The sequence below is a fragment of the Convolutriloba macropyga genome, chromosome 13 (genome assembly GCF_964194025.1).
Source record: "Convolutriloba macropyga chromosome 13, txConMacr16.3, whole genome shotgun sequence".
Taxonomy (NCBI): Eukaryota; Metazoa; Xenacoelomorpha; order Acoela; family Convolutidae; genus Convolutriloba; species Convolutriloba macropyga.
The window spans coordinates 24,557,295-24,576,168 of NC_134480.1; the positions used below are offsets into that span (position 1 = coordinate 24,557,295).

Consider the following 18,874-nt stretch of genomic DNA (forward strand, 5'->3'; position numbering starts at 1 on the left):
CTCTCTCTTTGTGTATGTTTGTTAAGTTCTACGCGCCATGAGTTTGCATAATGATATACTATATTATGGAACGTGCTCTAACTGTAGAATGCAAAACCCAATGGGGGACGAAAACAGAAAAGAATTATGGCCTCGTTCCTTTGTATTTCCGCTGTCGCATTGCTTAGTGTTGTTAGGCCTATTTAGTATGAAAGTTCTTTTCTGTTGTTAATGTGCGAATAAATACACGGTTCGAGATCACGGCCAGTGGTTTTTTCATGTCTTTGACACGTTTAGTTTTCTGAAAATTTGATTAGTTTAAGAGTTTTGCGAAAGTGTTTTTGTACTTTCTGTAGTGATTTGCTCGAGATTTGCGAGTTTTCATTGTTCATTTTGTTGTATTATCGATTAGTCTCATTAACCAGAAATCTTAAATGCTGTTAATAATTCTTGAAAAGTTGAACTAATTGTTTCTGTTCATAGCTATTGCTTCTTATGACTTACACGCTGTAAGTTTTTTTAGAATTTTTTAAACTTTTTTGTTTTATCACTTCCTCTCCTCATTGAAAGATCTCATTTGTTGCTAATGAAGAGTTTATTATTCGAAATAATCAGTCCGTAGCTGTCTGTGCTTTTGTGTGACCTTTACTCTATATGTTTTCAAAAAATTAACAGTCTCTGTTTGAATTTTTAGTGTTATTTTGTGGTGTTATTGGGCAGTGTGAAAAGTTCTCACTGGCGTTTTTGTGCGGCGTTATTTTGATCAATCTGCAGTCTTCAGCTTTAAGCAGTGACTGATACTACGTTTGATTTTGAAATGTTTAAATGATTTTGTGAACTCTGGCTTCATTTCTAGCTCATTCGTCAATTATTCAGACACTAGAACCGCTAATTTCAGACAATGGAGGTGCTCAAATTTCTTCAGTTTTTGCCCTCTTTTTCTCCTTGGTTACAACAATGTTTTTGTATTGTGTAAACATTCTAAGGGTGCGTGGAGTCAATATTTTCATAAATTATTGCTTAATTTTGGGAAACAAACATCTAATTGTTTTTAGTTTTTGTGCTCCTTTGGCGCTTATAGGATCATGGGCTTTGTTGACTGTCTTAGTTTGAAGTTTATAAAAAATTGTTAATTGACAGATTCTCAGTTGAATTTATTCTTCGCATTACATTTCAGTACCTGTCCTGCCCTGTTTTTTCCTTAATTTTTCGCTATCTTTCACTATATCAATCCATCTTTCTCTCAATCAGAACTCAGCAAAATGAAAAAGAAACAAAACAGAACGAAAATTCGTCTTATTGTAATGAGAGAAGCCATTTTTGATTTCCAAAAACCAGAATGACTCCAACCTCACAAAAAAGTTGGATTCTAAACATAAGGGAGAAATGCAATGCAGGCTGATGCTTTCCGATTGATTATGATGTCAACGCCCCAGTCGATACCAGACGGTTATCTTGCAAAATTCTGCCAGAATCTTGCAAAAACTGCCTATCTTGCAAGATCTGGTAGAAAAATGGTTATCTTGCACGACCTGGCAGAAAAATGGTTATCTTGAAAGATCTGCCACAAAAATGGTTATCTTGCAAGGTTCATGCAAGCTCGTTCCGGTCGAGCTGTCATCTTATTGGCTCTCATTAATGCAACACATTTCATTTTGACCATAAAATATTTTCTACGAATCATATAAAATCGTTTACCTACGTATCAGTTGCGTGTTTTTTAAGAAAATTAATAAATTTGAAATCTGGAAATATGAATTATCTGAAGAAATTAAATTAAGATCTGTCTTTGAGAACTGTTAACACAAAATAAATTACTATTTAAAACTTTTTTCGTTCAACTTTATCAAGATTTACAAAACTACACGTCTAGATTAACTTTTCTGATGAAAAAATTATGTGCTAATATTCGTTTCATCTTAAACAGCATCTTTTCATTTAATTCAGCTCCGTACGCATAAGTTTTCTTGCCAATGCCCCAAAATGTGATTATTCACGGCTTGCCATTTTTTTGAGCTTCGAAGGACTTTAGAAGAGCTTTCGTGCATATCTCTTGCTGTCAGAATTATCCGCATTAATCAATTCATCTTGTGCGATATTGTGCAAAAAAATGGACATATTAGAGGATTCTGACAGAGAAAGGATTATCTTGTAAGATTCTGGAACAAAATGGTTATCTTGCAAGTTTCTGGCAGAAAAATGGTTATCTTGCAAGTCTCTGGCAGAATCAATGGTTATGTTGCAAGATTATGGCAGAATCTGACAGAATCTTGCGAGATAACCATTCGAAATCGACTGGGGCGTAGAAAAGAACACAACACTGTCAATAAATGAAACCAGTTCAAAATTCTCTGTGAACATCAATTTTTTATTCAGAGATTCAGAGATGAAAATTTGCCTACAGTTGGAAAACATCGAACCAGTATAAAAATAAATTTGAAAGTTATATTATTCATTTGAAGTTGTTATCCTTAAGATCAAATTGTTCATCAAAGGGGGCATGGTAGGAAAATATAAAAAGCGTATTCTGAATGCGTGTATCCTATACAAGCGCAATTATCATCAGAGCACAAAACCCGTGATATCATCAGTGTCCAGGCAACTTCAGGCAACACAAGTCAAGTGGAGTACCTAGTGGCAAAATCAGATGTCTGCATGCAACATCGCAAACAATGGACTTCATTGACGTAAGTTCCAATTGACATCCTGCTAAACACCAAAAGGTTCTTTTCAAATTCATGTAGTCCACCATGAATATGTTTGACTGTTTTCACCAAAACATACTCAAACGCTAAAAAAATACACTTGTCGACTGTCGTAATTAAGAAAGTCTGGACCACTTTTCTTATTTTGAATTATCTGATATTCAAACTAAAAAAGACGCATCTCATTGTTCGTGAGCCATTAAAAATCAAATGTTTACAGTAGAGTCATCAGCATTAAGTTTCAATTTCTTTCAACCTTATGTTTACTTAATACAAAAAATGTACTTCTTGTACCACTTGTACTTCCCTGTTTTTCCACGCATAACCGCATGACACACCACACTTTCGTAACACTAATAAGCCGTTAGTAATTTTTAATAAGAGCGTTCAAGGGTGGGGGAGTGGGGTTAATCCAACGATAATAAACATAATAGGCTAGGTTTCATAGCTTTAATGGAATCCTTTTTGTCTCAATTGTTTGTCTTTTTTCAACGCAAATTTTTTGTCTCGCCAATAATATTTCCTTTTCAGTTGCCTCAGCGCTTTCAAAATACTCAAGGAAGTTAAATTAAAACTATATATATATATATACAGTCAAAATCAAAGTTTTTTCAGTTTTGCGTGCGCCTTCCTTTGCCAGTAAATTTAATTAGTTAGCTGAAGAGCATCTTCTTCTTGTTGTTCTGGCACAATTCCACTGGCTTATTCTGCTTCAATTTTTTTTTGATTAAAAAGTTAAGGGGACTGGAATTTTGGTCTGAAATGGTATCGAAATTGACGATATCCTTACTCCCAATTTTGGTATCATTTATCAACTCAGCAGCTAAAAACCAAGGCCGGGTGTTTTTCCTGTGTTGGAGCTTTGGTTAGTGATTTCGTGAGACAATTGTTGTACAACAAACTTACTATCCCACTCCGGAATTGAACTTAGCCGTAAGTCAATAAATTTGACAGAAATTACACTAACTCACTCCACATCGTTACAGCTCCAATTTATATCATCAATAGCATAATCGCTGAGCTTTTAATGGCGAAATGGGAGGTTTCTTTACCATCGCGTAGAGGAGTTTTGGATAAGCTAAATAGACCGAAAGAAAAACTTAGACAAGTTATTCAACACGTTTTCAGCATTGCGTGCGATTGGTACTTTGATTCCACGTCGCTTAGATTTACAGTTTTTCTGTATACGGCTCTGTTCATGAACTTGTAGAACTCTCATCAAACTTCTTAGCTGCCTCTTTTTGTTTTTCACATTTGCGCGAAAAAAAAGGTGATAGCCAGTTTTCTTGTCATGATGGGAACAATTTGTGTTTTTTTATGACTAATTCACTATAAAGCTTGAGCTAAGCAATGTACCACATAAATCTTTTTGACAAAATAAAGTTTTTATTAATTTCTTATTTTTCTAAGTGGGTAGATTGTGCTGTTCTTTCAAGCTTATATTCTCCAAACCATTTTTCTTCAACTATGACCTGAGCAGGGGCCAAGGAGAAATAACTGGTGTTATCATGCAATCCTGGAGGGTGTGAAGTGTCAACTTGCACATAATAACCCACGCTGGCACTGCTGGCCATGAATGGTGGCCTTCTTGAATGGTGATATCTGTGTTGAATGCAAACACTGAGAGGTGGAATTTCTCAAGTGGCACCACTCCTCTATATAAGGGTTTTGCAACAACAAAAAATCAGATGATGTTTGTTCCGAACTTTTGTAGTTAGGAATGTAACGCTTGTTGGCAACGAACCGCCGGTTTTAGTACAAAGAGGTGCATTGCCACAGATTGCTGACTCGATCGTATCCAAATGTTTGTCAATAACTCGTCATGTGCCTTGCAGATTTTTAGTGAAGCCTCTTTAGCCATGTTGCATAAAGTGAAGACATGCAAGAAGTCCAACTTCCAGCTAGTAAAACTGAGTTTTCTGTGAATACCACAAAAACGACCGAAGAGCCCACAGTCTGGTTTTAATTACGCGTCATGATAGTTTTAGATTGCGAAACAGCTAAGAACTTCCAACATAATGCTGGCGTTGTTTAGATTACTTTTTGTAGTATTCACATATAAAACCTGCTTCATCTAGGTTAGTTGTTTCAAACGTTCACAAGAAAACGTTGAACGGATTTTCCGACGGCGTACCTCTAGTCTCAAACTCCTCATCGAATATGGATAAAAAGTTCACAGCTTTCATGTGCTAAGCATAAAAGTGAGAGTCACTGAACTCAATTTTGCAACTTTTGCAACAGTTGGTGAATCTTGAATGTATAGTCCTTATGCGCTGCTGAAGAGTGGCGAATTTTTGAGAAGTAAGTCTGCATTCCTTGAGAGTCAGTAAAAAATGATAAACCAAGCTCATCCCGTTGATAGTTTTGTTCATGTCTAGTCAGATTACTAGCTGTACCGAGTGAGAAATTGCAATTATGGCAAATGAGAACAAATCTTTGAGTTCTCTGGCCTGACTAACAGGAAGTTCAACGTGATAAACAATGGTTGCATTTGAAAAACAATCCTAACAGTAAACAACAATTATTTTGCGCGCTAAATTTGATTTTTTAGAATGATGAATTCTTGTTGATCGGTTTTGGCGGGGTTAACTTAAGTCGGAATATTTATTATTTTATATTTCCAAATGATCAGTATTTTCATTTTTTCCATCTGGATTTCATGAGAGTCAGCCAATAAACTAAAGCTAAACAGGTTGTGACGATTTTTCCAATGCAAAATAAAATAAAAAATAATCTGCAATTAAAAATTTCTTAGTTGAATAATATTTCAAAGGAGGACGCTTTTTAGATACTGTCTGAAACTGTTTGTTGTCGAGAAGCTAGATAAAGATGTGCTGAAAAAATGTTAAAAAATCTACAGGTGTCATATAACAAAGAAATCAGTTGGAAAAATTTTGAAGCCAGAAAAAAGCCAACCAGGTCTTAAATTGTCAAAAGATAACCATTACATGACACACACGTTATGTTTTCTTTAGGAGCCTATTTCAACTACAAGTCTTGCGGGAAAATGTGTCACCGAGACCCGTAGGAGTCTAGAACTTCAGAAATTGTTTCCATCTCCCTTATTTTGGGTATCTTATGTTCAATCTGCCAATAATTTGTTAATATACCCAAACGTCTAATGCGTTTAATAATGGCCAGAGGTTATTAATATACCCAAACGTCTGATGCTTTTAAAAAGTGTCCCATTGACAAAAGAAAGAGAGTCATATACCAGAGGAGTCAGTTGGCAAAAAAATTTATTATCAGAAAAAATTCAACCAGGTCTCAAACTGTCAAAACATAACCATTGCATGACACACACGTTATGTTTTCTTTCTTTTGGAGCCTATTTCAATGACAAGTCTTATGGGAAAACTTGTCACCGAGACCTGTAGGAGTCGAGAACTTCAAAAATTGTTTCCATTTCCCTTATTTTTGGGTATCTTATGTTCCATCTGCCATTAAGTTATTAATATACCCAAAAGTCTAATGCGTTTAATAATGGCCAAAGGTTATTAATATACTCAAACGTCTGATGCTTTTAATAAGAGTCCAATTGACAAAAGAAAAAGAGTCATATAACAGAGGAGTCAGTTGGCAAAAGACTTTATTATCAGAAAAAAGTCAACCAGGTCTCAAACTGTCAAAACATAACCATTGCATGACACACACGTTATGTTTTTTTTTCTTTTGGTGCCTATTTCAATGACAAGTCTTATGGGAAAACTTGTCACCGAGACCTGTAGGAGTCGAGAACTTCAAAAATTGTTTCTATCTCCCTTTTTTTGGGTATCTGATGTTCCATCTGCCAATAAGTTATTAATATACCCAAACGTCTAATGCTTTTAGCAATGGCTAAAACTTATTATTGTACCCAAACGTCTAATGCTTTTAATATGAGTCCAATTGACAAGGGAAAAGGAGCCATATAACAAAGGAATTAAATGAAAAAAGGACTGCAGCATTATCAGAAAAAGAATGTCAAACATGACTTAAACTGTCAAACATGGCAGGCATATAGGTTTTTTCTTTAGAAGCCTATTCCATTGACAGGTTTGTTGTTACCGGGACCATTAGGAGTCGAAAACATTAAAAAGTGTTTTTCATCTGCATTGTTTTGGGTATCTGATTATCTAAATAATGCCAAACGTTAAAGGCATAAATGGCCAGTAGTTATGAAAATTGTTGAAAGAACAATTTTTGGCCATGACAATAATACCAATATGTCAACCATAAGTTAAAACAAAAATGTCAAGCATAGCTTTGGGAATACAGTTGGTGCAAAAAAATCTGAATATCTCATTAACTATCATTCTACTTCTGACTTCTACTTCTGAGCACTTTGGCAGCTCATTGATGCCAATAAAGCTATTCATTTTATCCCATGTTTTGTGCACATCTGTCTTTTTGGTGTCAATGTTATTTGTACTCATTCTCAAAAAGAGCCAAGATGGATTTTCAGTATTTTTTTTGAAAATTACTTATGCAAAACTTTTTTAAAAGCCTTGAAAAAAGAAGCTGGTAATCAGTTAAAAGGTCATTTCTAACTATGTTTTGTAGAATTCTTGTGTCATTTAAGGAATGATCAAGGCATTTTCATTTCATTCAGGTTAAAGTATGCACGTTTTAGCATCTTTTAAAACTTATAGGTGTTCGCTTAGATCGTTTTGCTAATTGATTGGGTACTCAATCATTCATCAAACGATGGAACAGGTTTCATAAAGCAAAAAACAATAACTATCTTATGTAGAAAATATTTGAGGCTGGAAACTGGAAAATATATTTTAATAGTTTTTGTTTTAAATTTGGCGACAAACCTAATATTAAAAATAATGAAGTAACGCAAACTGTAATAATAGTAATTTCAGTCAGTAAGTTGTTAAAATTTAGCTGGGTGAAGAGTTTGTTGGTATACGAAGGGGTGAGACAATGAACATGAAGAAAGTAAACCTTTTACAATTCATATTTACAAATTCTTTTCTCGAAAGTAAAGGAATTTATATCAAAGAATAACGCGTATTGTAAATGGATTTTGGGTTTGACAAAGATAATAATTGGAAAAAATTCAGCTAAGGAAGATCTCAATTAAATTTTACGAAATCAAAAAGTTTTCTTAAAATCAGTTTATTTTAGTACTTTTTTTAATAAAACTCATAATCTCTTAGGAGAGCTCTTGAAAAAAAAATTGACTTTAAAAGTTCTTAAATTTATAGATAGAAGGCTTTCACCGTCAACAGACACCTCTGACCCATGAAAAAAAAACAACAACCAGGAACAGTCATTAACATACCCAAACGTCCAATGCTTTCAATAAGAGTCTGAGTGACAAGATAACAATTGATCAAAAGTAGAGCATTAACTCTTAGCATTATTAAAAAAAAAGAAAATTAAAAGAAGAGGAAACTACAAACTGTCACAAAAGTTTAAGCAGTTATTAAAGTCATAAGAGCATTGCAGAAGTAACTTCAAAACTCAAAAATTGGGCTTAATTCTCCATTTTTTTGGGAATTCGATGTTCTAATTAATGCCATTTTTTAACCGGTGAAGGAGCAATATGTCAAAAACAAATATTTCAATCATAGCAATTGGGTTACATATCTGCAAGAAAAATTATCTATAAAATTTTTCAATAATAACAAATTATAAATAACAAATTAACTAGATAGGTGCTAAGTAGCTCATAATCGAGGGCTGAACATTTCATTAACTATTAGAAAACTTTTGACTAGTTTGATGAACTCCTTGGTAGTTCATTGTCTGCTGATGCCAATAAAGCTATTCATTTCATCCCAAGTTTTGTGGAGATCTCTTTTTTGGTGTCAAAGTTAGTATTAACTAACGTTAATATTTTCTAAAAATTAGCAAAGATGCCTTTTTAGCAGATTTTTTTTAAAAAATTAGTTGTGAAAAGCTTTTTACTAATTCTCGAAACAAACAGCTGACCTTGAAAGTTCGTAAGTTCGTAATTTTATATAAAGAAGGCATTCAACCTCAACAAAAGCATCCGACCCCATAAAATACTTCAATAACAAGGAGCAGTTATTAATATACACAAACGTCTGATTCTTTTAATAAGAGTCTAATTGACAACAAGTTAACATCTGATGAAACTTAGCACATTAATCTTGAGCACTATAAAAGAAATTGAAAGTTAAAAGAAGTGGAATTTACAAATTGTCTCTCAAAATTTAAATAGATATTAAAGTTATAAGAGCATTGCAGAAGGAACTGATATTTTCATAATATCAACAGCTACAACAAGGTTTGGAGCAGTAGTTCCCTTAAGAGGTAAAATCATATCTTATTCAACGTATCTACTGTCACAGGTTTTGATGCAGTTTCAAGTTCACTGATTGAAAAATTGAAACAGAAAAAATTAAATACTTTTCGAAAAACATTTTTCTATCTTATCATTTCAGCGAGAAACTTATTTCACTGTGCAATAAATCTATACGAGATAAAGTTATTGAAAGAAGAATTAAAAAGGCAAAAATTAGCAATGGTAAGAGAAAGTGTAAGATCCTTAAACCCAATGCTATTTAGAATAACCCAGACTGAGGTCGCAGATCGAAAGTTGATATGTTCAAACCGAAATGAACGCAAAAGGGGGTGTCGTGCGTTCAACATTACAGGGTCTGGAAACATGAATGAACGCGCGATAGTCTGGGCATAGACAACTCCAAACGCACGAAAGTCTGGACATAAGCAACTTTGAACGAACGATAATCTGATCATAGTGACCATTGAGCGCACACAATTTTTTGATTGGAAACAATAATGCCAAAAACTGATGAGCCTAAGTTTGACTAAACACTCTTACTAGAGCTCTCACTCAAGTGCTCAAGTGGAACTTGTCCATCAAGAAAACCCCAAATCATTTGAGTTCAAAAGTTGGAAAGCGTCGGAACGCAGGAAAAGTTGCATACAACTTTTTGCTTTGTTTCAGACAATTTTGCGCCTAGAATTATAGACCATTGTTGAAGTTGCAATTACTGGCGGCCTGTACCCCCTATCAACCAATACTTTCATCGAGCACATTTTATTGATTTAAAATGTAGCAACTGCTGGGGAATTTCATCACAACCATCACCCCTCAGATATCAATACTTGAAATGAATACATTATAGAAACGTTGTGTACAAGTTTTATGAATAAAATTGACGATAGGTATGGGCATAAACGCACGAAAGTGTAGACATACGCACTTTTGAACGCATGAAATTCTGGACATAGGTGTCTTTGAAATCACGATATTCTGGACATGATTTCAAAATTTGAGCGCACAATTTTTGACTTAGAATGCACGAAAGTCCGGTCATATGTAAATTTGAACGCACGAAAATCTGGACGTACGTTTCTTTGAACGCACGAAGAACGCACAAAAACTTTTGAACGCACGAAGGTCTTGACATCGGTACGTTCCGTCTGGGGTGGTCTGGACATATATATATTTTGTCTGAGAAGGTCTGGAAATACGGAATATGACATATTTTGAATATTAACTCGTATTATTAAGGAGGTCGACATTATAATGAGCATCTAATATTAAAAGTGCTGTTAACAAAATAGGTAATGAATTTCTAAAAGGTAGGTGTTCATCAAAAACAGGACATAAATCTATTATGTCTTCCGACGCTGTATAAGCGGCTCAAGGACAAAAAATTCTCCGAAAAATGTAGAAAATTCTGCAGTAAACTTTGGAGAAAAAACGTGCCAAAACAAGAGCACTCAAATTTGCAACTGATCTGAGATCAGAAATGTTAACGTAATTTAAAACGATAATTTTCCAAAATCACTTGGGATAACTAATAGTTTTAATTATAAACATCAAAAGCATTTATGAATAGAGAATTTCTTCAAAAAAAATCTTTCAAGAATTCAAAGACATATTGAAATTGAAAGAAGAAGAAAAGGAATATTTTGTTCGAAGTTGTGAAACAGATAACTTATTGCAATTAAATTTTCAATACATGTAAACACTCGATTACTGAAAGGCAGTAAAAAGTTTTGTTGTTGTTCCTTCTTTAAATCAATTAAGGCATACCTTTGGAGGACTCCTTTTACAGACTCAAGGTGAGAAGAGTAAGGGCTACTTATTTTTGCGCGCGAAGTAGGCTTACCTAGATCTCTTAGACTAACCGACTCTATAAAACAAGGATGAAATATTTCAATTTTTAGGGTGGCGATTTAAAACAGCACCGGAGTCAATGTTTTACACATCGTACACTTATCGAATAGCCGTGCTAGTGGTATTTAAAAGAGAATAAGGTCTTCTCATACTCTGATTGGCTGGAGGCGTACATTCAGTATTTCATTTGCTACACAATTTTAAAGATAAGATTTAGTTATAAACTAAACAAAAAGAGAAAACGATGAAACGTTAGCTTCGACTATGATAAGTCTATTGTTTTTCCGCAATAAGAAACTTGAATTTAAATTATGCGAAAATTTAGGATAGACGTGAGTTCAATGCAACAGATTGGAAGTGAATTTTTAAATTATTTTATTAAATATACAAAATATTCATGATTAAATGAGCATTCAATATTGAAATGACAAGTTCGCTTAAAATTTGCAATAACGAAGAAAACAAAATGAAATTTTTATAAATTTGAAAAATGATTAGAATAAGACATCAGATTGAACTAGGTATTCTATTTATTGAGAATAAACGGAACAAATATTTAAAAATCGAAGTTTGAGAGCGCAGAAGTTTTCTAGCAAAAGTTTGAAATCGTCGGATCATTCACGACATAACTTCACAAATAATGTTTTAAACAATAGAACTGATTTTGATTGATTTCATGATATCAGTTTTAAACACTCAAAACAATTACTTTAATTGTGACTTTAATTTATTTGGTCAAATTTAGCACTTTTTCACCAGTTAACAATTGAATTAAAACGTGAAGTTATATTTTCAGTCACAAAAATGAGATAAACTTCCACTTTTTACAAATCTAAAGTTTTAATCTAAGAGCCTTACCTTGGTCAGCAGTGCTAGCGTTATTTAAAGGTGAATAGAGTCTTCCCAGTCTCTGATTGGCTGGAGGTGTACAGTCAGGTTTTCTTCTCCCACATCCATCCGGGGTTGAGTTTTTATCCAATTTTTATGGAATGTAGCTGAAAAAATTGGATGTGCCATCCTCGTTGTGTGTTGGAGCTGGTGACTTGTGTCGTCGTCTGGGGTTCCTGTCAATTGAATTCTGTGACTAGAGTTGTCAATGAATGGTCCACATCTTCTAAGGCGTAGAGCCAGTAAGGATGCCAGTTACAGGATGAGTTGGCCAGTAATGTCAGTCCTGCCAGAGTATTCGGCTGTCCCCCACTGTCCTATGAGGAATTGTTCCCAGCTGGGTTGAAAGTTTTCGTCCGTAGTTTTCGTGTTGGTTGTAAAAGGAGATTTCAATTCATCTCTATCTGGTACGTGGTTTGTTCTAATCGAATCTACGAGCTTATCTTCTGATTAGAATTTATCGTTAGCTACTGTGAGCTACTTAACACTTTGAAATTTAAAAATTCATTTCGGAGTCGTTCTGTTTCGCCCCACGTGCTATATAACAACATATAATTTGTTACTGGTAGTCTTTAAAAAAATTGGGAGGGGGGCAGAATAGGTCCTTTAATTCCTACTGGGTAAGTTCCCACCAGAGAAAAAGGAAAGTGAAATTTAAATAAAAAAATAGAAAAAGTAGAACTTGTTTTTTTAAATAGCTGGGCGGTGACAGTGGGGAAAGTGATGCTAGAGGTGGGACTGTGCCCATCAGTGGTGCCCGAAATCCAAATCTGGGGCCTGACTGTCAGGATCCCACAAATTCGTAGAAATTCCATGTCCCTTGCCAGACAAGCAGCGAGAACTTGAGGATACAGATCGAAGTTAAAATTTGGCTGCATTACCAACCGATGATTCAATATCTGCTGCCCCTCGGATGACGGCTCTCAGAAGTCTACTTTGTCCATAACCCAATCCCTGTAGAGAAGGTTGAATATATGTCCATATTTACAATTGGCGGCGTCTCCCTTCAAATATAGGAGATATTTTGTAGGGACAAGGAAAGGTTGGTGCGTTTTACAGTAGAGGGGATGAAGAAGAAATAATTCTTGATAGGGTCAAGGTTCCTCAATGTCCCTTCGCAATAGCTAGGACCGTTTATATAGCTATAGATGAGGTGAAACGATGAAATAATTTTTGTGTTCACGTATTGAAACCGCGGAGCATTGTGTGTTCGTGTATTAGAAACAGTGTAGCACGATAAGATATTTTTGTATCGTATGAAGCTTCTTCATTCTAAACACTTTGTGAGGTTGACTATTCAGATCCATCAGTGTGGGATGCAAAAATCCAAACTGCAGATAAAAGAAGTCATTTTTCTCGTAGACGCGATAGGGAATCGTGTCCTGTTTGAACATTTTATTGAAGTAATCTTTTTGGCAATCTGCCAAAGCAAAGAAAAAGTCAGAAGTATGCCAGAAACTTTCTGTGAAACGCGGATTGCTAGGAAAAACGCGTATTCGAGTAGAAGGTTCTCATCGCGTCTCTTTTCAACATATTCAATTTTTGAGCTGGCCGATAGTGCACGTGTTCGATGTGTCTTTCAGTTTATGCTCTAGGGGATTGGACATGTAATCAATACGCTCTAGGACATGGTACCGTGTTTGATGTTCCTGCTTAGAGGATTTGTCAACCGTAGAAACTGGAATTTGGGAGTAGGCGATCTATGAAATGAGCTTTGTATCGGTAGGGAAGGGTTCCGTTTCCATTTTTTAAGATGAGGGCCGTGCGCCTTGAGGTGGACTGACTGTAGTTTGGGACATTTTTGGCATCCTTGCTGCTCTGACCCGGGACATGCAATTTGGTTAGATCTAATACTTTGCAGTTTTAAGTTATATATTTTAAGTTTGCATCTTGTGCTATTCTCAAAAAAGTTTTTATGAGATGATTAAAGTCTTTTATTTATTTTGTAGCTGTTTTGTGTATGCTTTTGACTCTTGACTGCACAGCAGTTTTTTTAAGTGCTGATGCTGTTTGTCTTAAAAAATCAATTGACGATCTCCTGAATCCGTATCCTCGACCTGTAGTGTGTATTTTGTCTACAGTCCTCGGATGAATTCAAAAAGTGTCTCTGATAATGGGTAAAATAGTGTATCATAAATTAGAGACGTATATATGTCCGTGATGGGATCACATACGAAATGGATTTTGAATTTTCCAAAAGTTTACAGTAAATTTTCATGAGATACGACAAAACAGCTAAACGAGCAATTTGTGACAACTTCTCTGGCAGAAGAAGAGGCTGTTGCTCAATACTAAAATTGTGATTTTTGTGTTGAAGGATTGTGTTTTACGGTAATTTTATTTCATCCCCGCTTTGAATTTTTGTAATTTTAAAGAATTTTGTGTCTTTTAGCAAATGTTTGCTTTCCCGTCTGAAAATAGGGAGTTGCCTATTATCTGAGTTAGTGTCCAAATTAGTTATTGTTTGGCCATTGTAATGGCTCATTTTAGCGGGGTAAATGTTTTTATTTCGTGAATCGATATAAATTTAGTTTTTTGCAGAAATGTGTTTCCTATTTGTTAATGTAAGTGTATAAAGGAGTATGACGATTGAAATTCCTAGCTCTAAGTATATCTGTAAGAGAGTGAGTTTTTTTACTGCTACATTTTGTTAACTCACTGGTCGTCCAAGTTCAGGTAGACGCTTGAAGGGCTCCTTTTACAGCCTCAGAGTTTGAAGAGTTAGAGCTAATTACTTCTGTGCGCGAAGTAGGCTTACCTATTTCTCTCAGAGTAACCAACTCTATGAAATAAGGAAAAAAAACTTCAATTGTTAGGGTGATTTTGCAAAACAGCATCCAAGTCGACGTTAAAAAAAACGTGCAACTATCTGACAGACTGACTATGATGAGCTTTTCTAGCGCTATATAAAAGAGAAAAGAGTCATCTCAGTCTCTGATTGGCTGGAGGCGTACATTCAGTATTTCAAATGCTACACATTTTTAAAGATAGGATTGAGTTATATATTATACAAATAGACAAAATTATGAAATTTTAGCTCCGACAACGATAATTCTACTTTTTGTCGGCAATAAGAAACTTAAATTTGAATTATGCAAGAAGAACAGGATAAAGGTGTGGTTATTCAAAAAAAGTGACGATAAATGGTTAGAATACAATCGGTATCCACGTCATCCACGTTGTGTGTTGGAGTCAAAACTAGTGCCATCTTCTGAGGACCCTGTAAAGTGAAGCCTGTGACTAGAGTCATCAGTATATATATATATATATATATATATATATATATATATATATAATTATGTATATATATATGTATATATATATATAAATGTATACGCATATATATATAGATGAATATATAAATATATATATATATATATATATATATATATATATATATATATATATATGTATAAATATATATATATATATATATATATATATATATATATATATACATATATATATATGTGTGTGTGTGTAAAGGTATATGTATATATATATATATATATATATATATATATATATATATAAATCTGAGTCTTCTGAGGCCCCAGTAATGAGGATCCTATGACTAGAGTCATCAGTATATATATATATATATATATATATATATATATATATATATATTTATAAATTTACAAATATATATATATATATATATATATATATATATATATATATATATACATATATATACATATATATACATATATATATACAAAATATTTATATGGATTTGTATGGATGTATATATAAATACATATTGGTACCAAGTTGTTTTCTACTTAAAACATTTTGGTCAGCAATGGGAAAAGCATGAGATAAAAAGTTGTCATCAGAGCAACCAAAAATTTCAATCGATTGGTGCTATTTATCGAGATTGAGAAAAATATGCATCGATGTTGGGAAAAATTAGGACGATGTCAATAAATTGAATTTATTTCGAAAACGAAAGTACAAATTTGAGAAACCACAAGACGTGTCAGAAAAAAAAGCGTAGTGTGGTATATCGGCAGGATGAAACGACGTTAAAGCTCACCTCTGTGATAAGAAAATGCAGTGTAGCACCTATCAGACATAAGACGATTCCAAAGTTAAAATTTCAAGCCGCAGTTTACAAAGCTCGTCTAAAGAGGCAGATATTGAGGGACCGTGTTGTGAAGATTGGCAAATTCTATCATTGGACAGACTCATGAACGGTGTTACAGTGGCTAAAATCTGCTCCCAAGTAACGACAAGTGTTTGTTGCCAACAGAGCAGAAGAAAAACACGAGATCTCTTCAATGGTCAATGGAGACAAGTGGAGTGGCCAAAAATGTGCCGTGGTGACAGGTGAACAAGTTTGAAACTAGGCCAATCACTCGACATGAGACAATACAGTAGCTTCAACCGAAGAGAAATTTCATAGCCTAATACATGAGGTTCTAGACAAAGCAGAGGGGCACTCAAATCAGATGAGCTAAACCAAGCAGAACAAATTTTGTTTTGAATTGTTCAAACCAAGATTCCCGAATGTTTCGAAGTGGATAACAAGCGCAAGAAAATCTCAAAAACATTGAGGTTTGTCCATTTATCACCCTACAGGGAAGATGATAGAGGAAAAATTTGAGTAAAAAGGAGACTGAAGCATTCGAATCTCGATTACAACACCTAGCATGAGATCAAAACATCCACTCACCAAATTCAAGTATCGATTTGTCAACTGTTGGCACGGCAATAACGTCCAATTCATCAACCAATGGTAGACTTACCGCGAGAGCGATTTCATAACCAAGTAATCGCATTTACCCATACCAGAGTGAACTATGTTTTTGACAGTTCCCACGACGTTTGCTGAAGAGTTGGTGACCGCTCTTTACCTGAGTAACCACCAGAGAGTGCACATCGAATTAGCACAGTCATTAGACACCCAGTCATGTATAGCTGCTGTATGGAGATTTATTGCATTTTGAGCTTCATACCACAATCAATGATAGGGGATCAAAATTGTCGGAGCAGCTAACGTGTTGAAAGTTTTCTTGGACGCGGGAAAAAAGCTAAGATTGAAAATGAGTTAGCTCAATTCACTTGGATTTTTATATTTTTGTAGAATTTTGGAGAGACTAGTTCAAAGTTGCTAGGAAGTCTTGATATCAATTTTGGACAACCGAAAACTCACCGAAAAGATACTTAGCACAACAATTTGTCCTGCGGAACAAACGGTCAACGCAAGACCCATGGCAGCAGTAATTGGCGATTCTGAAGACAGCAATCACACCAATTTAACTCTAGCTAGGACGGGAAAAAGCTAGTGCTCCATCCATGCCAATTTGTGAGCATTACCAGGATCTGACAAGATCATTAAAAACTGCTCAGCACATTCCGACATCACCTGGAAAATATTGATTCGTGAATGTCTCCTTCAAGAGAACCAGAGTTCGAAGTGAACAAAAGATCAGGTGCAAAACATTTAAGAGGGCAAGTTGATACGGCTAGTAGATGACTCTGTGAAACGCCGTGAGTACAAATGGGGTCAAATCATTGAAATTTTTTTGACAACGACGGTGTTGTGCGCTCAAATTAGCAGTCAAAATGGCATATGGAGAGCTGAAGCAGCCAGTCGAGTAGTTAGCGCCTGTATTCTATGATAGTATTTCCGAGATCAAAAACTGGGCCGGCGCTAAGGGCGCCATTTTCAAAAGTCATTAGACAATATGAAATTATTTTTAAAAGCGCAAAAACTTAAAAAAAACTTGTCAGAACTCAAAAATGACTGAAACTGAAAGTTGTACAAGTGGCGACTCAAAATTGATCCCCACAATTCTTGAATGGAAAAACTGAGCGACCAAAGGTCTTGGCAATTGGTAAGGGTAACCTCTCAACTACAAATGAAACCCAGGAACGTTTTTGCATCAGAAGCAAAAGTATGGCTTTTAACAATTATTTAGTGCAAAAATTGCTTTTCTTCAGATATTTCATATATATTGCTACATTTATTTTATGTTAAATACGTGCGCCCTTAGTTAGTTGTTTATGGTCAAATGCCATTTTCAAAGCCTGCGGTGCTAAGTAATAATCATCCGTACGTTTGCCAAGAAAACCATATTGCACAGATATATGGCATTTACAGTGTCAATATTGATTTAAATTACTTTACTTGATTGACCAATCAGCAACGGTTTGTATTGATGTTATAGACGACATTTATGTTACCATTTACTTTTACTCGTTTATCTGGATAGTGAAATTATATTAAAATTAGATCCTTAAAAACTGGTACGACACCAGTTGGCTTTCAAATTAACAATAATTACATTCTCAATCACATTTAGTCTTTGTCAAGTTAAGTCTTACTAGATTGCTAAAATTGACACAGTTTTCTTTTTTAGTTGAGCTTTCTTATAACAATTTAGCAACATTACGAACACAGACGGAAGCTTTATATACTTCAGTACGAGATCCGAAAACCGAGCGGCGAACTGTTTCGACGAGAATATTAATTAATCGAAATAGGTGAAGAAGCAGGCCGGCGTAAGGCTGGAGGACCAGGCTGCAAAAATTTGGTTCCGCTGAGGTTCTTCATCAACAGCAACAGATTGATTGATAGCGCAACTTTAGTGCTCTTACCATAGCTTGAATAACTTTAAGTCCATAAGTGCCCAAAAATTGTGGACAAATTATTTTTACTTCGATATGGTAGTTATTTACAACTTTTTCCACATAAAAGTCAATTTTGTTCAAAGCAAGCATGGGCTTTTAAAAAAATGAATTTTCTGGTGTTGACTTTGCTCTAAATCAGCATATGAATTTCAGCAAATTTCGACCGATTACATGCATTCATTCATTTATTAATTTGATTGTTGTCACAGTCCAGATTAAGACGGAAGATCCGGATTTTTTTTAATCACTTACCACTCTGGACATAAATCTTTTCTTAATTTCTTTGCAAGGTGATCCAAAACGATACTTTTACAGCTGCTGACAACGGTCTTCACAGATGCTTTTGGCAGATTTTTGTGCTATATCAGAAAATATAGACAAGCTTTTGTGCGATGATGTTTTTGAAATCAGACCTTCCCAGTTCCAAACAAACTCTGATAGTTGTCTCCCGGGTCAAATTTTTGCGGCAATTTTTCTTGAGAAGTGCGGTGAAATGCGGTGACAAAAACAATTTTCAACGCGTAATTTTTACATCTTTTTGTGGCAAATG

The 18,874-nt window shown here is 34.7% G+C and overlaps 1 protein-coding gene across 1 annotated transcript in view; it reads left to right on the forward strand.

Moving 5' to 3' along the window:
* LOC142351569 (uncharacterized) overlaps nt 1–18,874 on the forward strand; it is a 98,697-nt gene that overhangs the window by 61,967 nt on the left and 17,856 nt on the right. The window contains exon 4 of the mRNA XM_075403661.1: nt 2,571–2,666. Within this exon, the coding sequence (XP_075259776.1) occupies nt 2,571–2,666 (96 nt within the window). The remainder of the gene's footprint in view (nt 1–2,570; nt 2,667–18,874) is intronic.